The sequence below is a fragment of the Pyxicephalus adspersus genome, chromosome 2, assembly GCF_032062135.1.
Source record: "Pyxicephalus adspersus chromosome 2, UCB_Pads_2.0, whole genome shotgun sequence".
NCBI lineage: Eukaryota > Metazoa > Chordata > Amphibia > Anura > Pyxicephalidae > Pyxicephalus > Pyxicephalus adspersus.
The window spans coordinates 108,127,810-108,152,058 of NC_092859.1; the positions used below are offsets into that span (position 1 = coordinate 108,127,810).

The 24,249-nt window shown below is 35.0% G+C and overlaps 1 protein-coding gene across 1 annotated transcript in view; it reads right to left on the minus strand.

Moving 5' to 3' along the window:
• Positions 1-231: 231 nt before the first annotated feature.
• CAMK1D (calcium/calmodulin dependent protein kinase ID) overlaps positions 232-24,249 on the minus strand; it is a gene marked incomplete at its 5' end in the record, with an annotated part of 173,929 nt that continues 149,911 nt past the window's right edge. Inside the window, 5 exon segments of the mRNA XM_072399053.1 lie at positions 232-10,926; positions 14,102-14,234; positions 15,719-15,806; positions 22,537-22,621; positions 22,669-22,781. Of these exon segments, the coding sequence (XP_072255154.1) occupies positions 10,796-10,926; positions 14,102-14,234; positions 15,719-15,806; positions 22,537-22,621; positions 22,669-22,781 (550 nt within the window). The 3' untranslated portion in view covers positions 232-10,795.

Below are 24,249 nucleotides of genomic sequence, written 5' to 3' on the forward strand. Positions count from 1 at the left end.
TAATCCTGACAAGGCTTTTGTTACCATCATGTGGTCCCACCTGTCTCCTAATCTTGCTCCAACGTTGTTATTTGGGCACATGTGCTGCTGGTGGAGTGTATAGTATAACATAACAATTGTTAATCAGCAGAGCCTGAATGTAAAACTTTTCCATTTGTTACAATCCCACTGATATTTTCCCAGATTTGGACACTGTGGTCTCCATTTGAGAGTTTGAATAAAACATCACACTTCTTTATGAGGTGATTAAACTGGATTTATTTGAATAAAACAGTCAGGCATCCCTTCAGTTTGTCATTATGGTAGATTTACTGATATGTGTATATGATTGTCAAGGCAGATAATTACATGAAGGTTCATTACAATTGTGAAATTACAGTTGTCTGAATATTCAGAAGTTGGCTGTCATTTTTTCATGCATTGCAAGGTAAAGCCATTGGTAAAATTACCTTTGAATGAACATTTTTACCCACAACAGCAGCACTAATCAAATAAACATTTTTGTTACATTGGTGCATGCATTATACTGTGCTGCATGCTTTTAAGGTTGCCATAAAGCCAGAATTGGAAGTTATAACTTTTATAGCATATATAAACTAATTGTGCCATTGTAATGTAGATTGCTATAGACCTAGAACTAGATATTATTTCATTATTAAGTAGCCAGAACAGGCATATTATATTAATATTTGCGTTTCGTGGAGTGTAAAATTGACTTTATATACAGATCCTTCCTAATAAAGTTTAAATGAAGACGATGTCACTACATAACATAAACTGGCAGCAGGCTGAGAGTATCATTTATTTTGTGCCTTTTAAATTAGGCCATTCGCACGGTCTAATATCACTACTTATGCTAATGCTTAATTAACATTTGGTTTGCTTCTTTGTAATCGACTTTTTGTTTGCTCATTAAATAAGATACAATTTTCTGCTAGATGTCATTTTATTTTTTATGTTATATGTTTGTAAAATGGGATTTTCGGTAGTGAGCAATTTTCAGTTGTAAAAATGTAATTTAAGTATATAATGATGTGTATTACCAATTTGCATTTGCTGCAAGAAACAATAAAGGAAAATTAAGAAACAATTCTTGGGCCAGGGACTAGATAATCTTTTACTGGCTGAAGAAATGTATTTACAGTCATTTGTACCCAAAGTTCATCCAATCTAGTGTGGGGTAGGAAATATACATTTCATAATATTACCTCTCTTCCTCTTTAGCTGTATTTTTGCCTATTTGTGTAGAGCATTCACAGAACATATCTCTATTGATTTTTGTGGACCAATTTTTTGATAAACATGCAGATTTAGTGCATTAGGAAGTAAAATCACCTGCAATATTTCTAAATGAGATGATTTGAGAAGACAGAGGAACACAAGTAAGAAACGTTTACACATGGATGTTCCATAACCCAGCATTATTTCTTAGGTGTCGTTCTCTGTTATGCAAACATGTTACAGAATTTATAATGTATCCAAATACACATTTTATGTACAGTAACCTGACTCATAATCGCACGTGGCAAAATGTAAGTAAAATGTATTAAGGAAATAGAAAAAAAACTAACAAACTTTTTAAGTATCATTTCAGATTCGCAGTTAAAAAACTTAACTGATAGCTTATCCAAGCCAGCTCCCCTCAACTACATGCCATTAACTGCAGAGTTGAACTTGACAGAGTGAGACTGAAGTGCGATTCTTCCTCTAGAGATGGAAAACCAACCATGAGGCCAGGAGCAGTTTGTAGCTTTCAGGAACCGCACTGCATTTGTGCATACAAATGTATACACAAAATGGTCCCCAACTCTCCAATAAATAGGAGGGTTTTTGAACCTACGGAAGAAAGCTGTAGTCTATTTTGGCCCTAGGAAAAGGACCTAGGTTTCTGGCGCATTTTTCCCCAAGGACCATTTTTTCACTTTATCCCCAAAAGGAAACTCATATGACAGTTTTGGTGGAACTGTTAAAAAAGTGAACTCTGAAAATTGCCCGAATAATACTGTGTAAAAAACGCAACAAAAGACTCTTTTAAAAAATACATATTGGAATTTATTTTATGTTGGTTGACTTTATTTTTTTGCTTTTAACGATCAAGACTCATTTATGATTTTGCATGCTGATTTTTCTGGACCAAATGCGCATGAAGTATTGACTTGCAAGATACCAGATGACACTCATGCATTTCTGTTGACTGAAAAGTTCATATAACTTGTATATACACATAGCAATGGAGGTATTGCTGACACCAACCACTGCTCAACAGTAGTACACTTTAATACAAGGCATAAAAGACATAAAGACGTTGTGTAACATGCATAGAAGACAGAAAAGCATTGTTGACACACAATGGTGACGTTACGCTCGGCTAAGCTTAGCTTAGCTCAACAAAGAACGTAGACACCAGAAATACTGCATAGATATTTAGCACAGTTGCTGCAAGAACTAGTCGTCTGTTACCTCAAGCCAGACCTCTACAGTCTTTTACATGTTTCTTCTGATCTACTGTTCCTGCAGAAACAGATACCATCCTAATGAGTGGAGTTTTTTTCCTTTTAAAGAACAGTACTTTGGCCTATAGAATTATTCCAAGTAGAAGGAATAAAAAGGAAGTAGGGAAGCGAGTGTAAAATATCTGAACATGCATTGTAATTTCATGCAGTTTTATTAGTTTCTATTTTTCCATATACAGGCTTTTCTGGCACTGTAACATTCAGGTTTTAAACATTCTTCAAGACCTGCACTTCATGTGAACTCTAAGGCAACATCTCACAGGTCTACTGAAGCTAGGGTTAAATCCCACATACATCAAAAGCCTAAAACTGTGATCTATTTCTGTGTGCACTCTTTTCAGCTCATTCTTTCCTAAAAATGACTCACCCACAAACTATTTATCATGATCCAATAATAAAAAGAGAAACTTAATTAAAATTGCAGATAAAGATTCCCCTGCTGTACAAAACCCAAAAGATCATACTAGTTCATCAGATCATACCTTTTAACAAACCGATCATACAATAATAGCAAGCAGAATAAACTGTTACCAATAAAAACTGTAAATAATTCCTATTTCTTCTTATGGTAAGATCTAAAAGATTTCTGTAAGATGTGAGTCAATCTCAAAAGTAGATCTTATTTGTGGAATTGATCTAGTAGTAAAGTGAACTTTTGGTAAGATCCAATCACACACAAGGATTTTTTTTAAATTCCCATTTATGTGATTGAGTGTTTAGAGTACCTTTTTTCTTAATAATCCACATATCACCCCATTATCAATATCTTTTATAAGATGAAGTATCTTGCAGCCGCTGTCTGCCCAGAGGCAGTGCCCAATTACTGGTGACCTCTGCACAACCGTGCATGTGCAGACACCCAGCCTTGATTGGTAACAAGATGCCCATTTTATTGGTTTTAAAAAATATAGACAAATCTACAATTAAATAAACAGTGATATATTATCCTAATCATTCTTACTTCGCAGCAGAGAAAGACACATTCAACTTTTACTAAACCACACAATTCCATGTTTAGGTGTAAAAAAATCTGTGCTTTTACCATTAACCAAAAAAGACCCATTGGGTCAATCATCTTCACTACTCAATAAGTACACACTCAGAGAGCCTTTTAGTATTCTGGTGTTATACCCAATATATAGAGGATATCTAACAGTACTAATATTAGGTATCAGTCACTATGGAAGTATACTTTATTTTGTAAACTATTACCAGTATTTAGGGAAAACCATCATAGAAAACTATCCAGAATCTGTTGAATGAATAATGAACTGTAACTGAAACTGGAAAAGCATTTGTCTGCATTTCCCTGTTATTACTCATAATGCAATACAAAACCAGAGAGAATTTGCAGAAAATAATAACACTAATATTAATAGTAACATTTAAGCAATAACCTGTTATATTAGTAACACTGAAAATATATATGTTAATATAAAGTTGTTACCCTGTGAAGAGTCCCTCATGTGAAATGCTGTAATATGACTATCATTCAGCACAATACTTCTTTTAATGTGTAGGATATGTACCATGGGTTGCAAACAACCATAATAACCATAACATGTGGATGGCCACTAAATGTACGTATGGTACAGCTCTATAAATTCATATATAAAGGGGTAACTCCTTTTACTCTGGGGGACAATGAACATTCATACTCTATTTTCCTATGTTGGACAGACAGGACACAGCTAAATGCAACAGCGACAATGCAGAAACAGACATAGGTACGGCTTACTTTAGCAATTTATGGGACATTTCATTTGTTCTGGTCTTCACCATTATACAAACCAAGGGCTGTCTTGGAAGAACTGTGCGGTGATGAGCCATTTCTGTTACAGTTCACTGTGGTGAAACCCTGGTGACAACCTCTCCTTGGTAATACAGACGCAGTGTGCGGTAACATTCAGTAAAGGTGCAGCAATGTCAGTACACACGGCAACAATGAACGGTACAAGTGGTGCAAGAATATTATGAGGGATGGTGGCACAGGATTGGCCAAGGTCAGCTAAACATTGAAAATGACCACTGTGCACTTCTATGTTGCTGTGTGTAATATCCTAATTTATTCTGCCACTGGAAACAATCACGTAAGACTTTTTGTGGCCACAATCCATCGGATATTTGTACAGGGCTTTTGTAATGCTTAATAACATTACCCCATTTTAAGCAACTGATTATTTAAAGTAATTTGCTTATATTTACTTTCCTACTTTAAAACCACATGGCTTTACTCCTGCTATAAGTTTTAAATAAAGCATCTCACATGAATGGGATAACAAAAATACCTAATTTTACATTGGCTGCAAAATGTTATAAAACCGAATTCCAGCATCAATTATTTCAATTCCATGAATGGTTTTATAGGGTATTTAATTAAAGCTGTTTAAATAAAAATAAAGTTAAGGAGAACATATTTTTATTTGCAGGGACAAGACGTCAAGACATTTTATGTATATAGACTATTGCATTTATTATTATTTGATGCAATTACTATTAGAAAAAAAGGGTTACCAACAGATTAAAACTCAACTTAACTGAACTGGGATGCAACAATATCATTATCATTATTCAAAATCCATTAGGAACATCTAATTTGTTTCTAGAAAGTCTGAAATTGGATCCTTTGCCTACCACCAAAAAAAACCCTAGGTACCTTTCAGTACAATTTTGTCCAGGTTTTGCCATAAACCTTATAAGAGTCATTGGTTACATTGTCTTAAAGATCGTCCTCCTGTTGTTCCTTCTAAATTGACTCACTCCCCAGAATTGGCAAAGAAGCAAAGTAGAAACATAATTCCTCACGCTAACAGTTTAACTCAAGAATGACTGTAAGGTTTTATGTAGATAACTGGAAAGCACACAGAATGCCTCTGAATGTTTCACTCCTTACTGTTATCATAGAAGCACTTTTATTGAAAAGTAATTATACTGTTCTGTATGTAATTTTTATATTACAGTGATGTGAATATATAATTTTGCCACCCAAATCTAAATGAAAACTATATTTAAAATGTAATGCAATGTCTGGGCTTACACCTTATCAATCCTATTGTAGTAATTCTATAGTATCTATGTAAGTATAATATAATAAATACATGAAATCTGTTAGCAAAAGTTGGACGTTGGTTATCCCAAGTAGGTAATTGGGACAATGTATTTTCAAAACAAAAGTATATGTGTTCTACATATAATTACTGAGTACAAAGATAATAATACAAATCTACCAAAAATAAAATGATAATGATTATGGCAATGATAAAGACACTGAAACAACAGTTTAATTATAAAATAAAAATATCTTGATGGCCTCTGTTTGACATTTTCTATTCAGTGTGAACCATTTTTAAACCAAAATAAAAATGGCACATAAAATTGATAACTGCAGAGGAACTTGTCTGTGCATTAAACTTTAATGTAGATCTTTGTGATTTAAAGACAAGCAGCGTGCAGTAGGTGCATGCAGTCATAAACAGGCTCCTCGGGTCATTTATGAAAGTCTTGACATACTAAAATTCACTTAGTTTGCCGTTATGTTAGATGTAAATACAGGTTTGCCAGATTACTAAATTTAATTAATGCAATCAATTCCTTAATACTGTGTTGCACATCACATGAAATATATAATACTGTGCTGTACAAAACTTTTGAAATATTTTAAAAATATTTCTAGATAAATGCACATATTATCTATTTTTATTATTATAACACTATCTACCTAATGTTTTGGAACAAGATGGGGTATGGTGAATAAATAATTTGGTCTTTGGGCCAATTGTCTGGGATTTTACCCAAAGTTTTTTTTGGGAATTTAACCCCCAAAGTTCTGCTTTACATGCCGTATATTTGAGCCATGAAGGAAATGCTAATGTTCTTCCTTCTAATCCACCAATAGCTGGCTGCAATGCAGTACAGATATATTAATGTCACAATTGTGTATTTGTATATATAAGACAAGGGGTTTGCATTATGATTGGAAATCACTGCTGTCAGAATCGCAATGCCAGTCAATTATTGGGTTAAACTTTTGCCATCCTTGTAGCTGATAATCACATATTGCATCAGTCTCTATAGAGAGCAGTGGGTGGGTGCAAGAAGACATTGCAGTCAATTAGAGCAGTATGAGAGAGGGTGGTAGTAAGCTGCTCTACAATTGGATTGCATTTGTTCAAGATTTCATCTCTCCCTCAGAATATACATTTTATGCTATAGAAAAATGCCTCTTTAAAAATATTTTTCTATTTCTATATTCTATTTCTATATTCTACTAGAATCTCCTGCTGGCCTAATATAATAATGCTGGCATTTGTTGTCAGATAAAATAATATTTGAGCATATGCATATGTATTGGGTTGCATCTGACTATTTTGTCTACAGCGCTCTTGCTTGTAATGCACAAAACCAATGTGTAGAGAGACATTTATTGAACAGGTGATTTCATGAATGCATGTACCATGTCTGCAAAAAACATGAAAATAAACATTATTAGGTGTAAATTCAACTTTAATGTCGAATGAAGAATGTGGCAGCCATGTATAGTATCATTCAGACTGGGTAGGGTAAAAGCTTTGCTCCATCATCCAGTTTATCGGAGTGCTGTAATGACAGATGTATTATCTCATAAAGAAAATACTATACAGTACTAGTTTACTATCCAGTAAAAGTGCCAAGAAAAAACTTGAGCTAGTTTTATTGACTAAATTGACTTTATAACTCATAACAGTCTGCCATGCATTTTATGGGAACAGATTCCCAGATATAGAAAAAAAAAGGAAAGCAAAAGAGACAAAAGCTAAATTTCATCTACAATTTGCAAAGTAAAAGTACACCAAATGGTTATATCTTGGTATATAGGAGATGGGTGTGAGTCCCACCAAGGACAGTTTATATGGTCCCTTTTGGGTATGATTGGATTAACTACAGGTGGTTTCCTCCAACATTGCAAGAATATAGTGGTTGGTTAAAGTCGAGCTATAGTCAAAATGTCCCAGCTGTTTAAATGGATTTGCCATATTATTATTTTAGGAATATATTCCTTTTTAAAATTATGGGCAATAAGTGGTTTTGTTGCATGTTATGCCAGGCTGCATTTAACACTGGCCCTAATGTAACTTTTCAAACTATATGGCACTAAATTGTATATTTTTGGTACTAAATTCAGCTTGCACATGTTACTTTTAATAAACGATAAAAACAATTTGGTTTATCTAAATAGTATAGTTAAAAGAAAATCTGCAATAGTTTATAGAGATCAATAACAGTTACGGACTGTACCTGTTTCAAAACTGACTAGGAGCCTATAATTTCCTTAATGTTTTTTTTTTTTTATTTTATTTTTAGTTTCCCTTACTATATAAAAAATGTACCACAAACCAGTATATAAAATAAATACAATAAAATTAATAGATTTTTTTATATATATGTCATCATAACATACTGTCCAGGATCTAATAGTGAAAGACCAGAACACAAAGGCTGTTGCCATGCTAGCCCAGATCTAGCAAGGAAAACATTTTCTTCTAGAAGCACACACCAGTTAATCAGGATAGCATACAGTATATCCATATTGATTATATATGCAATAGATATTCTCTGTCTTTTACATTTGCAGTTGCAAAAATTGTAATGGTAATACAGTATGTTTAGGCCTTTTATAGAAAAAGGAATTGATTTAATAAAGGTGTAGAAACTGTTAGTAAATTCCCTTTAAATACCCAATGTGCTAGCTAAATTCCGTTTTTTAAGCTTGCATCTGGTTGGGTATTTAAACAAATGCAGTTCAACTTATGTACTAGTTCATGCTTTAGTTCACACTATAAAGCAAACTGTCAGCTATACAGTTTACTAATTAAGCAACTTCTACTCCTTTAGTAAACCAATGTCAATGTCTCAGTACCGTAATTGCTGTAATAATGACTGTATTCACCCTGCATCTTCGTATTAACGCATTGAAAAGCTGAAAAATGAAAATTGTAGAGAACAAAAAGTAGAATACTACATCTACCACTAAAGCAAAATTTGCTTTGCGACCATATATACCATATTCTTTTTACCTCTAGTTTACAAAATAGAAAAATAAGCACATCTTACAGTTACTCACTTAGCCCTTTATAATATACGTTTCCATGTCCAGTACTGTGCTGTCAATTGAAGTTATCATGGTAAACAAGCGTACCAGATACATATTACTGGATGCAATGCGTTTACATGTGGGTCTAAACACCATTTAGGATCAAACGCCATATGTCACCCACAATTAGGAGAACCAGGAGCATTTTCAGACCAGACAAATTTTTTTTATTTTTAAACAGAGTCGTTAAGGGTAAATATCTTTCAGGTTATTGCTGTCTTGCTTGGTCCTGTCAGCGAAGATTTAAATTTTTCATATCAATGATTGATCAAAAAATAAAGGGAAATTTCTCCAACATGGCACAGAAAGTAATAGAGTAGAATGGGGTTAGCATCTGTCAGATGTTTACTGTTGACCTCACTAGGAAGATTCTGCTCACTTTCAGTCCTAATTGACTTTATTTACAGGAAGCAGACAACAGTAAAATTTTCAGATAGCTTCCTATTCTTCTCCACCCTATCAATAAAAAGGATTGGCTAGTTACATTTTAATGACAGGTTTTGTCCTTTTTTTTGTGGAAAATGCCAACAAGAAGCCTGATTTTCAAGTAAATGGTAAAAAATGGTGTATATATTCTTCATAGCGAACCATCTATCTAATAGATGAAATGGCAGTATGGGGCCCAGGTGTAGCCCTCTGCTGCTGCATACTGTCACACTGGACCTGATTTATTAAAGCTCTCCAGAGCTGGAGAGGATATACTTTCATCAGTGAACCTGGGTGATCAAGCAAACCTGGGGTGGATCTGGTTCTGGAATGAAAACGTTTGCTAACAAATAGCAAATTAATTTTAGGAAATCCATTCCTGGTTTGCTGGATCACCCAGCTCCCAGATTCACTGATGAAAGTGTATGTACTCCAGACTTGAAAAGCTTTAAAAAATCGGGGCCATTGTCTTAGTCACTGGGGTTCTCCTTCATCATTATTAACAGTTACAATGCTCTGAATGTGTCCGTATTTCCAGTATTATAGGTTTTGTTTTAGTTGCAGCCCTATTCTTTCGAAAGCATGTACAGCATTGATAATTTCTGCATAACCACATTTTTTCAGAAAACCCATAACCCGGTAAGTGAATAAAGAGTGGTGAGCATGATAAAAAGTATTGATATTGGATTAGAATTCAGAATCATGCCCTGGAGGACCTTGGCTAAGTCCTGCACAGTTGACATTTCGGGCATAGAAATCACCTCTCTTATTTACATTACCAAGCTAGCAGAAGGTTTGATGAAGGACTGCTGTGCTACCACTGAATTTCATGGTAAAGATCCTCAATAAAGTAAATCTATTAGTAAAATAAAAGTCATTAAGAGGTTCCAGAACTAAAACAGACAAAAACCAGTGACTGCACATACATTTACATGCAGTGATAAAACACTATGTGTGCCCAAAATTTGGGGTGCTGTAAGGAACATTTAGGTTAGACGTTTATTTGTGGTGTTTGACTATTGGCCCACCTCTTGCAGGTTTCTGAAGGCCCGTGGCTTTAATGGAAGTCTAGTCAAGCAGGGAAGGCTATGCCCCATCATTATCAAGTAGTGTCAAACCTTTCTTTTTATAGCACACCAGAATTTAGGGTACCCTGGTACTAAACACTGCTTTTATGCAAAGGCACCACTTTGTGTCTGTATTGTTTTTTTAGGATACTGACAGGTGTACTGGAGAGTTTTTGTACAGTTAATAGCTGAAAATACTGAAACTTTACACAGTCCCAATGCTTACTTAGTCTATTCTCAACCTCCATTGGGGAAAAGAGGGAAAGCATGATTTCAATGTAAAATATAATATTAAAATAAAAATATAAAGTAACCCACCAAAATTAGTATTAATTAAATAATCCAGTTGATACCTCGATTAATGAAAAAATACAACATATACAGTACCAATACCCACGTTGAGAATAAAGCAAATTATCAGAAAAAAATTAATGTCCAGTAGTAAGAATATTGCAAGGCTCAGCACCAAATACAATTATTTTGCTTTTTTGGAGCTAGAGCCATTGCATTTTATAATAGATGAAACCATCTGTGTTGCAGTATAAAATATGGCCATAAAAAATTTCCTTTTTTAATGAGTCCATCCTGCAGTGCACAATTCAGAATGAAATCACATGCGAAGAGTCTGCTACTTTCCACCTCAGTTTTTCTTTGGCTACTCATTTGCTCCCAGAATGCACTGCTGCAACCGAGGCTGGTATTGGTCTTCGATCTCCTCCCACTGCAGTGATGGCTGTAGAAGAGGGAGTAACTCCTGACAGGAAGCTATACGGGCTTGATGGAGATTTACCTGAAAAAAAAATAGAATAAAATAAAAAATAATAGAAAAAAAAAATAATAATAAAAAAATAGAATAAAATAAATAAAAAGAATAAAAATGATTTTAGAAAAAACAAAGTGTAAAGTTTTGCTGCGGGATACACAACATCATATAAGACTTCTGGAATCAGACACTAGAGTCTATGAGTTCAGAGTGAGGGAGCATATGCTTTTATTTACAAAGGGGCTCATGATATTTGTCCAGCCTTGGTGTAGCTAATGTGTAGATGTCACTGATGAGAAATAACTTTTTTTTTGTTGGACACTCCTCCTGTTTGAAACGCTAAATTTAAAGCCAAATGAGGGCACCATACACTCTCTTCTTTACAAAGTATATGCACTCATTCAAGATATGTATTAATGAAACCATTACTTATTTAGGTTGCTTTACCCTGACAGAACTTCTTTTTGCTGTTCTTTATTCATATTTTTGTTGCACTGTTCTGTTGTTATGATATTTTTTCTTACTTTATTCATAAAAAACCTGAAAACCAAAAAAAACTTTAAGCACAATGGACCTGATTTATGAAAGCTATCCAAGGATGGGGAGGATACACTTTCATCAGTGAAGCTGGGTGATCCAGCAAACCTGGAATAGATCTGGTCTAGGATTTGCTAACAAATAGCAAATTACTTTTAAGAAATCTTTTCCAGGTTTGCTGGATCACCCAGCTTCACTGATAAAAGTGTATCCTTTCCAGCCTTGGAGAGCTTTAATAAATCAGGCCCAATAAACAGATGGCAGCAACGTTAGAATGCCTAACTATACATTGGCTGATTCTGCAATTGATAAATGGCAAATCTGTGTTTTTGCTAGAACTTAGTTTGACCAAATAATATAGTTTTTACTGCCTGTTCTGCCTTAAAGCCCCCTTTTTCTTTGTGTGATCAAATCCATTAATGCAATGCATAAGACATGTGTTGCTACAGTACGTTGCCTTTTATTCTTAACATCAAATAAAACTTGTGAGTGCACTACATTTGTGGACCTATTTAAATGGGCCTGCCAAATGCAGTGCATTGTAACATGCACAGCGATATGTGTTTATGTAATAAAACTTACTGCATCCCTATAGTGGTAATGAGCCCTAAATAGTCTTTTTGTGTGGACTACATGAAAAGTGTGCTGGGAAATTTTTAAATTGTCCTTCACATTGTCCTGCCTATTAGCACTTTTTCTGGTGCTAGCTATAAACTGATTCTAAAAAGACGTGTGGACTTTTTACTTGATACGGAATATTATTAGTTTTACTTTAAACTAGATTTCTTACACTGGTTATGTTTAAAAAATATATCTGAATTCAAAATAAGATCTAAAGAAAACAGTAATGTATTCATAAAGAAATTATGTAAATGAATGACTTGTTTTTTTTAACTTTAACACTTTTGACACAGCGTTTTATTTTCTGTTTAACTTATAAACTATTTTGACCTCATACCCTTTTAGTAGATAACAGTGGCTTACAATGACATTAGTGATTGATACCATACATTAAAAACCTTACAAGGTCTGTTTTCCCTCCATATAACAATAACTTGTGTATGTTTGGATAAGGAAGCATTGAACTACCAACAAATACCTTTTAAAGTTCATTGACCAGATGTACAGTAAGTTATGACCCCACTAATGTTTGTAATTAAAGTTATGGGGGATTACAGAGGATAACACCGACCCATTTTGGTTTAGACATCTGCTCCATAAATAATAATTCTGCCTAATACAGCAACCACCTCAGCTATGGCTGGACAAACAAGTGTGTTTAATATTTTCCTATGTAGTGAACAGGCATTGGAAACATTTCTGGTTTCCTGTTGGCTAAAGATTTGTTAGAATACATAAAGAATGCCAGAACTGTCTGTGTTGTGTCACTAATCTTCCTTTTTGTTTAATGAGATTTCAGGGCCTTTCAGAGAAGTAACCTGGATGGGCTTTTATAAAAATACACACAAGTCCTAGAAAGCCCTCATCTGTTCTACTCAGGGGTGCTCAAATGTAGTTGATTTAGTTGCAATGGTAAATGTGTGTTAAAAGAATGAAATACAGAAAACATATACAACAATACATGTTCTGAGATTCATAATTAGTTCATACATTGGGTCTGATTTAATAAAGATCTCCCAGGCCGGAGAGAGTACACTTTCATCAGTGAAGCTGTGTGATCTAGCAAACCTGGAATGGATCTGGTCCAAGATCCAAAACGATGGCAAAAAGCAAATGGCGTTGAAAATATCCATTCCAGGTTTGCTGGATTACCCAGCTTCACTGATGAAAGTGTATCTTCTCCAGCCTTGGAGAGCTTTAATAAATTATGCTCATTGTTGCTGCCATGGAAGATTGTAGCTATAGATATACTAAATATTAAAATCTATATAAAAAGTGTTCTTTTTACAGACGATCCTAATTACAGTAAAAACAATAGCAATAATACCCATCCCATTGTTCCTATAGATTTTCCTAAACAGGAAGACATCTTATTCTTTCTTCCACTCAAACAAGGAACTTCTGAAGCCTGATCAAATAAAGATTATGAAACTTGTTGATGAAACCCTGTTTATGATAACATTCTGGTAGTATACTCTAAATAAAAGCTAATTTGGGGCATTTTTTAAAAGTTGGCGCCACGTCCCTGTTATGCTTCTATAACAAATTGGGGGTGAAGTTTTCTCTCTGTGAATATGGATCCAGAATAGGGGTTACTATGCTATCACACTTTTCCTCCATGTTTAACAGTTGATGTCTAGCCTATTCAAAGGCATACAAACAACCTGGTGTCATGAACAGGAGATTTTACATTTTGATGATTGGTCCAATAAAATCCCCTTTCGGTCTGTGGTCCAGAGAAGGCTCTTTTTTATTTTGTCATTTAAGCCTGGAACAGAAAAACAACTCCCACACACACACCCAATAAAGTTTACTCATTCCAACATGGGTGTTAATTTTGCACACATGGTGCTGACTTATTTATATAACTTAGCGTTAACAGATTGAAGAATATTAACAAGATGAGTATAGTAGTGCGATATACACAAACTACCATAGCAACCAGGTGAAAAATGGAAAAAATGCTTTGCACAAAGAACACAGAATAACAAGGTAACATATAGAAGTCAGTTTAGGGAACTAAACATCAGAAGAACATACTTACAGTCTTTGCGACTTGTGCCATCTGGAAGAGCACTTGCAGAGTTGTGACTGCTAGACATATTTGAGCTGTCCTGGCTGCTGCCAAGGTGCAATTTTCTCATGTGCCTCACTACCGCAGTAGCATTAAACGCTTGCTAAAAGGAGATGGGAAAGTTAGTGAAATGATTGGGTCAACAAATGTTAAAAAAAACTATCCAAATGTGGTCTAATATGAGCACAATGATGTGCACCAGCACACACAGTATTCACCTTGTTTTCTTCAAAATGTCTTAGCTTCTAAAGGAATCTAAAAAGCTTCCAAGAAGGAGAATGTTTGCATCATTGAGGCTAGTTTACTATAGGTGTTGTGTATCTTCACTGAAATTATTCAATTAACATATTCTGCACATGATTGGGAATTCAAAGTGAACAGAAAGTTGAGAACATTAACTCAAAATATCAATATTATCTAATCATGTGCATATATAATAAAGAGGTATTTACTTTTGACATGATCAGGAATGCATTAGACTGGCCAGGAAAAAAACTAGCTGTGCTCCCATGCCCTAAGGAACATCTGCAAAGTTATGCTTATAAAAATGTATATGTGGGAAAAAATCAATTAGACTGGCAAGGAAAAAAACTATCTGTGCTCCCACGCCCTAAGGAACATGTGCACAGTTATGCTTATAAAAATATATATGTGAGAAAAATCAAAGAGCCCACCCCCTACTGTGGGATGCCGAATGCTAAGGTTGAAAGCTGGTATATCAGGACAACGGATCCATGAAACGTTTAAAGATTCACCCTTTTCTGTTGGCATTCCAAGTACTTGAGAATACTAGCCATGCAGATTATTTATTTACTAAATACAGTGCTTTCAATAATTTTTTGGGAAGAAATTTGTGAGCTGGTGTAATTTTATTTGAACTGTACCCAACCACACTTTCAGGATAAATAATTTAAAATTAAAATGCAATTTACTATGAAAGTTAGGGCAATGTGGGACAAAAGTGCTTACAATCATTTAATCAGTTCCAGTGTTGTATTAAAAAATAAGGCATCAGGCAAACAACTAATTATAAAGTATGAAGATAAGTAAATTTACTTTATTTCCCTGGTTTTTTTTTGTTGGCATTCTCAATTTTCAAAGTCGCAAATGCTTTTTAAAAATCTATAATATGAAGATTGGGCTGGTTGCCAGTTTATAACCATGACAAAAGGGACGACCTTTTCAGCTGATCACCAATTCTATAAATGGGATGAACTGTAAAATGACATATTTATGAAAAAATAATGCAATTTTCTGCAAACAATACTGTTAAACAAAAAACCCTAAGTAGCAAATAAAGCTAAAGTGTGGGCACAGCAGCCAGCTAGTTTGCATGTTCAGAAGGAATGGTCAGCATTGGCACCCAATTTTCTGAGCAGAGATTTTCCTGTAATGTTTGTGAGCTGTTTTACATTGTTTAGGCTATCCCACAGATTTGGTAATCCTATCCATCCATAAAGGGTTTAAAACAGTAAAACTGCTTAATGTTACATCCTCCAGTGGATTTCCCTCTTGTTCTTTGCACAATATGAGATTTTACCTGTAAGTATAACAGAATAATATGACGAAAGAATTGTGATGACTTACCCTCCATTTACTTTTTGCAAAGTTTTTACGGATTTGTGCACTGACAGATTCATGAATATTTTTACATAAAGCCGTATCACCAGCAATCCTAAAAAATATTGAACACAAGTTAAAATGATTTTCAGTTACAGTCGAATTTGCAAACTAATTTGATATATTAATGACACACAGAAATGACACAGCAGCTGTGGCTGATAAAATGCATACAAGAACTGTCAATCTGACAATAAATAAAGGGCTAGCAGCCCTGGCCACAAAGTTCATTGCTGATATACTGTAGAATAATAATAGGATCTTTTCAGACCGGTGGTTGTCTTTGAGACTAGTACTGACCCATCTAAAAATAATGGTTCAAAACCCTTTTTGCCAGTTGTTTGAAGGCGGTGCAGTTGCACTAAAGTTTTTAAGACCCTCTATGCAATATGGATCTCCACTGGACTGATTCCACAGACCTGTATTGAAAAGCTTTCTAATCACAGTAGAAAGGAATTGCAATTTTCAGCAGTTTGTCTGAATTAAGCCTTAAAATGGCACATTCCAGTACGTTTTGGATAATAAAGAAAAACGTACAATTACTGCCAGTAACAGTCTTGTTACAGGGACAGGAAGTTAATCAAATTCTCTACTGGGCACACAGCAATAAAAAAAGATGTTGATGGATTCACAGTTAGGGAAAAACTAATATTATTCTAATAAGACACACGAGGATATTTCCATTAGTTGGCTGTCTCTTTTTAAATGACTACGCTTTATTTTAAACAGAAGCATAACTGTCCCTTTTTAAGTTGCCTTGTCATTACTCCCTCCTGTTCAAATGCTGTTATCCATAATAATACAAATGGAACAGGTAAAATCACCTCTTCCCCACTGATTAGACAGCAACACTGAGTAGGAAGTGGCTGCAGCAGGAACTGATCTGTGTTTGTTAACACAGTGAAAACTGCACAAGCACCAGAATTTACCAGATCATGGTCAGTCAGTATCTTCAAATCCAAGTAGCAATAGGAGCTGACTTTGTATGATGACTAAACAAAGATGACTTTGCAGCATCTTGCTTGCTGAAGTTGCAATGTCATAGTCTGCTTGATACTGCAGTGACTGCACTTCAACTGAAGTCCACGGACTGCTGATAAAATGTAGACATTTGTTTAAAAAATGATGCATTTGCTGTTTTTTATGACATAAATCAGGAATGTATTCATGTAGACTTGTACATTTTCAGAAAGGCCTTAAAGAATTACCATTTAAAGAGACCATGTAACCAATTTAAAGAATTGTAGGGAAAAAGCACAGCAAAATCAAATATTCTGAATGTTTACTTGCAATATTTTTTCTTTCCATCATTTTTTTTTCATTTATATAAAATGTGCCTTTGCATTTACTAGAAAGTTGACCACTTCTCTGATAGCCAAATCCCCAGCACAACACCCTTGCTCTTTGTAGGTCTTAGCCTTCTCCCATTATGGATTATCTACCTACTGCCTGTGCTGGTCTAGCTCTGCCACTGCTACCTTTACCTCCCTACCCTTTTATTTAACTGGTGGTATAAATGAGTGTCAGTCAGCTCAGAGATGGTGATACTGACATCACATCAATGATGATGGCACCTAGATGCAATGTCAAGACTTTTGGATGATATACAGAAGGGGGGCTTTTTTGGATTGTATGGGTAGCCTCCTTCTTAATAACACTCTTGTTTCTGATAATAAGTGACAATGAACTTTCATACAAACAAATAATGAAAGAACTGAGTCTACGACATACAGAAATCTGTCTACATCTATATAACCCATGGTCTTGTGCCTTTAGGAGCCGTATTTCCACTTTAATCATTTACCCATTATCCAATCCAATATAGGTGCAGGTCCAGCTGACATTTGTTTGATCTGTAGGTTAAAATAGACTCCAGGACCGGTGAACTACTTCTACACATCAATGCAATTTGGATTTAATTCTTACTGGTCCCTGGTGGGTTACACATTTAGCTTATTGTCTGTTGTTTATTGGATCTAAGTGAAATAAAAGCCTTCGTGTGTACGCTGGCTGGAGTCAGAGCCGTTCTATAAAGCCAGCTGGGGTTGATTACAGTAGCTGTAATCTTTACAATTCTTTGAAGTTATTTTCTGCATCTTGGATTGTTGTCTCAGAATAGTGTTTTCACCCCTATGTGTGACTCTACATTATATTTCCCCCAGATGTACAGTTAGGAAGGTTATTTTTCCAAGTTTAGGTAAAACTAAAAAGGTGAACCAGAGATCTGTAATTTATTTCAGCTTCTAATCCCTCTCATGTGGGGCCTATTAAAGCAATCTGGTAAGTGCATTTCATGCAAAGCAAGCTATTTTTTTACAGATTTGAATAATACAATATTTAATTTGCAAGAGGTAAGGAAATTGGCAAAACACCACTAAAATATTGAAATACACTCATATGATCCCATCAGTATTAAAAATGCACATTGTAAACAGCAGATACTGCTTATGCTTTGTTGGCAGTACACTAACAGGGCTTGCATTACCAATTTTACCCTCATGTGTACCGAGTTTTGTTAAGAATAAGTAAAAACAATACAAAATAAAATATAAATTGATACATCTTTTGTGATTACATTGAGGAAAATGAAAATTAAGTTGTTTTTAATTATTTTTAAAGCTGAGTAATGAAATTACCTGTTAGTGGTTATGTGATAAAAACTTTCTATAACAACTACCGTAAGTTATGTATGTGTTGGGGGTGTCATTGTGTTTATTAGTAGAAAGTTGCTGTGGGTGCCCAGGCATTCAAACTAAGATCAAATGGCAAACTCGAAGACTGTATGGCATGACACTTCTGCACACAAACGCACTGGATGATCTAAAAAGTATTGTAGGGTGCTCATTCATAAGCAAAACCAATATTGATTGCCTGGTCTCGTCGTTTTGGTTGTGATCCAATCTAATATGCAATTAAATCTTCAGTGTATGTTATATACCATACATTCATTTTATAGTAATGGCTATAAGATTTCTGTGAATGATGAAAAAGAGCAGCCTAATAAACAAAATCCAAATAGCTGCTATGATTGCGAAAATTAATTGATGGCTTTGTTTTATTGGTAAGCCTGTGCAGACACAGCAGTTTAGAAGCCAGGGAATCTGAATTCCCTACTAGTATTTTATAATGTAAGTGTAGGATAAAATATTCTCTGGTAATATCTTACAGAATGTAGAGATGGGAAGTGCAAAGGTTCCCAGGAATTAATACAATCAGATGATTTAAGCTGCCAGAATGTGCTAATACTGTAATGTCACAATGCCCCAATCTTTAACCTTTATTATGGGTGGCTATAGGAACAGACAGACCCATTCTATGAAAAAAAGCATTGTTTTTTTTTACATACATCAATATGTGTTTTTCCTGGTTTTTATAATTGATACCAAAGTTGTTAAAGCTACTATTACTTAAAGGCTGTAAACAAAAAAATGTACAAACCCCATGCATTTTAAGGTAAACCTTAATGGTTTTGCATCAAGTTTTATTTAAATTTAAACCAATATGTTTTTATGTTTGTATATAGAATATAACTTAATATTAATGTACAATATTTTGTGTTTCCCAGACTGAAGAAAAAGACATGTTGTTTACAGATTCAATTTCGACTGCAATTATCTGTAAAGTAGTAAAGTGCATCATGTTGTTCAGGAAGGAACTCGCAGACATTAGAACATCATGATTCTATTTATTTCTACATGATTGGCCAATGATTACCATGTGTAGGGTGAAGCCTGGGAATTTACTCGGTGGACCAGTGATGATGATTTTTCCTGGTAAAATGCTATGGTACCCCTGAAAAAACACTGGTTCTATGAGCATCTTTTTGTATTGTTGCGGTAAAGTATGACCTAATATTTATAGGAAGGATAAAAATCTTCCTTCTGTATATATCTTGAGAAGGGATGAGCGAAAATTTTCTCGAACTTCTGATGGGTCTGCAAATTTTCGGCAAACCGATTTGGCGAGCCCATCGGAAGTTCCAGGAAATATCAATTTCCTATTTACAGATAATATATTAAGGGAAACTAAAAATCATGATTAATATCACGTCAAGTAATTCTTAGGTTGCTTTTCATGTAATCACAAGCCCTGTATTGTTCAAAAGGAACAAATGTGATGGAGTATTATTAAGTACGTGATTGTTTATGATTATGAGGAGGCATTACATGTATTCAATCTTATTGCATTACTCCATCTGTGGTTACACTGTAGGACCACATGAAGCCACATGCAAAGGTACCCTACTATTGAGGCTCGACCACTTTGCAAGTGTGGATACAGGTAGTCCCTGAGTTAAGGACATCCGACATACAGATGACTCCTGGATACAAATGGGGCTTCCCTGCTTCCTGGTGTGCAGGACAGAGGCTTGATGGGGAGGAGGGCCTGGTTCGCATGACTTGCTGAAGAAGTCTTTTGCTGTTCTGCAAGCTCTTGTAACTCTTTAATGACCAGAACAAACTCTTTCCTAATTGCATTTATTAAAATAATGTACCTGTTCCGACATACATACAATTTCAACTTAAGGATAAACCTACAGTCCCTATCTCGTATGTTACCTGGGGACTACACGTATTCTATAAAATGCTGATATAACAGATGTAAGAAATATAGTATGCCTAATAATAAATTAAAAACTAAAAAAGGCCATGCTAATCACTCATGTTAGGCTGCACAGCCTGGTCCTGCACTGGCTTAGACCTTTTTATAGAATATACAGCAGAGAAAAACAACCCAGTCTAGGACCTGCCCAGCCTGGGACTAGACAAATAGGGAACAGCAGAACATTAGCTATCCTATCATAACAAAGAGAAACAATACATACCTTGCTACAAAAAAAAACTCAATCTATGTAGCAGCTAGGATTTATTTTAACAGTTCAGAAAAATTCAATGTTGTTGTATTAGATCTTTGTGGGGCTCTCTAGCCAGAAGCCCACACAGAGCGCCTGATTTATAAAAGGTCTCCAAGGCTGGAAAGCATACACTTTCATCAGTGAAGCTGGGTAATCCAGCAAACCTGAAAAGGATCTGGTCCAGGATTCAAAACATCTGCTAACAAATAGCAAAATACTTTAAAGAAATCCATTCCAGGTTTGCTGGATCACCCAGCTTCACTGATGAAAGTATATCCTTTCCAGCCGTGGAGAGCTTTATTCAGGGCCAGAGTCTGAAGTCAAATCACTGGTTTCCAGTGCAAGAAGCATTTTCTAACATTTATCATTTGGTGAAGACTCCTGCATAAAATTTTTGCATACTTCCTATACTTCCTATTGCAACTCTAAGGTTAAATAGATAGTGTCAGTAAATATAGAACTACCAACTTAGCAATAAGGTAGCTAAGCATTCCAGCATGGCTTATATCTATGTCCCTAGGAAAAGTAACTACTAAAATTCTGCAATTAAGTTTTCTTTACTTCTTGTAATCTATAAAACTGGTATTACAATCTTATTTTACAATCCCCTATAGATTTTCTTACAGCTTAATTACAGTTTACCAGTATAAAAGCTGAATTGGTTGTTTAGGAAAGGACCCAGACTGTAATGTTTTTGGTAACTCTAGCTAATATTTTACAAAGACTGTACAATTGATTATAATGGGTGCTGTTACCCTTTATATCAATGACCGATATCTATATCAGCTATCATGTATTTATTTCCTAAACAGTTAAGAGCATGCTAACCCCTAAGGGCTACTGTACATGAACCCTGGAGAAGCACGTATCTGACAACATCAAAGTCTCTTTAGAAAAGCTCACAAAAATGTAGGTTTATGAATAGAGAAAGCACTTGTTCTTCGCTTGCAAAAAACACACATCAATGCTGCCTGGATACATCAATAAAAACTATACACAGTCTCAACTGTCAATCTTTACAGACCTTTAAAATCTAATAGCAAATTCAATAGCTTTTTGTCTAATAAAACAGCTATTGAGAATAAAACTAAAACCTTACTTGTATTTTACTGTCCTTGCACAGTTTTATAGTATAATGAATAAACAATATGAAAAGCAGGAGCCATCAAAAATATTGTGCTAAGATTGACATTTGGGACAGACAATTGTGAATAACTGGTTTTATTTATATCTCAAACTTTTCTTAAGAGTTAATTATTTTTTTAGCGTTTTCTGAAAAAGAACACGATGAGTTTATTTTCTAATCCTGCAGGATTCATTTATAAACAGCAGGTAAAATGGCCAGTCTGGTTTTCTAACTTTTTTTTTTGACCGAAGTCTGCCAGGTAATGGAATAATTTCCAACCTTAGTGTTTAGTTGACTGGAAGCATTATGCTCTCTATAAAAGTTTAGGAAATGTAGAAAGGCAACAATAAAAACACTGATAATGCACTTTTGCAATTAAAAATAAACTTGTCCCCCAACCCTGCCTTAAAAATGACCTTTTACCTGTTTTAGTGATCTTTACTTTACATCCCTAGGCTGTCCAACACCACACAGCCTTTCCAGGGAAATCCACCGTGGCCCTAGACATTCCTACAGGAAAGCCATCCAGCAGGGTATGGCTCACCCACAGAAATAAATAAAACAGCTGGAAAAGTTTTGCGGTGCAGGACAGGGCCCTATAATGGAGGTTACTGAAAAAGGTAGAAAGGTAAAATAGCAAGAAAAGGACTCCACAGGCAATTTTAATCTTTGCTACAGAAATATTTACCTGTACATAAAAAAAAAAATCTCCCTGTGGCATGAGTTCAATGATGATTGCTAACAAATATTTAAGTATGTAAATAGTAGCGCAAGTTTACCATCATTTTTTGTTTCATAACACACTGCTCAACAAGCCACAGATTTTCAAATCGGATGATCCTTGAGTAATTAGGATGAGTAATTAGGTATGCTAGCTTTTCTTCTTTTGCTATTCATGAAAATAAAAAACAAACAAACACAACTTAGTGAACATACCTGAATCTGAAATATCATCCCAATAGGGAGAATCAAATTCATAATCTGCCTTTAATATCTGTTCAAAGAGTTTAGAGTCATTTTCATCATAGAAAGGTGGATATCCACAGAGGCTGAAAAAAAAGTTACACATATCAATAACACAATACAAGTACACAAACTTAAAGTGTATTTAAAGCCAAAATCTTTTATTTTTTGGCTAGAGTTTGAAAGTGATAAATTCCCCTCTTCATTGAAATTGCTTTAACTATTACTATTATACACACAGCCTGTGCAATGAGAAGAGCTATGGCAAGGACACGGCAAGGGGGGGATACAAGACAACAGAGAAGTAAGCAGCTTGGCCATGCAAGATTTAAAAGGGATAGACAAGGGGAACCAACATTCAAGTAAGAATACAAATGCATCTTGAATTTTTACATAATTTGCTTATCCTAGGAGTTTTGGAGTTCCAGAATAGTCCCTTGTACTTCAGCAATCAAATGTAATGATTTATATAAAATATTTAAACTGCTACAAAGAGCACACAGAAATCCAGACTTCTTACAGGAAAAATCACAAGTGATAAATATTTCTAACATTTGCTAACAATGTAGTACTTTACAGAAACTACAAAAACCCAAAGTAATCTGGAAATAATTGTTGCTCATTAGTAACTGGCACTGATGTAAGTCTGATAAGTGTGTGTTAAATCAGTAATGGCTGGTGCTCATCTGTTTCTAAGTATAAGCCACTTTCCCTCATGAATCGTTCAGATGTCCATACAATATTATAGTGATCTGCAATTTATAACACTATAATGGTCTCTGTAGAAACCATATATTTTTAAACTGCAGTCTACTAATGCTTTAGGATATAAATCAGTGTCAGGAAAAAAACGCAAGCCTCCCAGGACACAATTTATTTACTTGCTGGCAGATAATTTCTTTGCGACGATGGTTCTGTAAATGTTTGTACTGTCACATGGTTTAGAGATTATTCAGGTGTCAACTGTGTGCTTGTCAGGGTTGCTCATATTCATGGACAGAAAGATCTAGCAGTGAAGTAGAGCTAAAAATGTTAGTCAAAAAAACCTAGTCTGATCCAAAATCAGATTAGGATTCTGTATTTTCACACCCTGTAATTATTATTCAGATATTGATCAATATCATACATCATCTGCTCAAAAATGGAGGCATTAGTCAGCAGATCATATAAAACAGACTAACCAGTATATTATAACCTTGTCATCTTACATTTTCCTCTCTGATTTTTTAAGGAACAACTCCTAACAGTTGAGGATAATAATGGATGACTTTATTATGGGGTGCACAATAGAAAATCATGTACACAGGTCAAAAATACCCTGCTGCCCTTTCAGGAAAGAGGGTTACTTCATCTCTTTTGTGACGTCCACTCCGTACGTATTTTCAGCCCCTTACCCCTCAATGTTGCTGGTGTCTACCATGTCTACCAGCCCCCCCCCCCCCCCCCCCGGCCCAGTATCATAATTTTTTGATAACTTTGCCTCTTGGCTCCCACACATTCTTTCCCATGACCTGCCCACCCTCATCCTCGGTGATTTAATGTTGCAGTGGATGA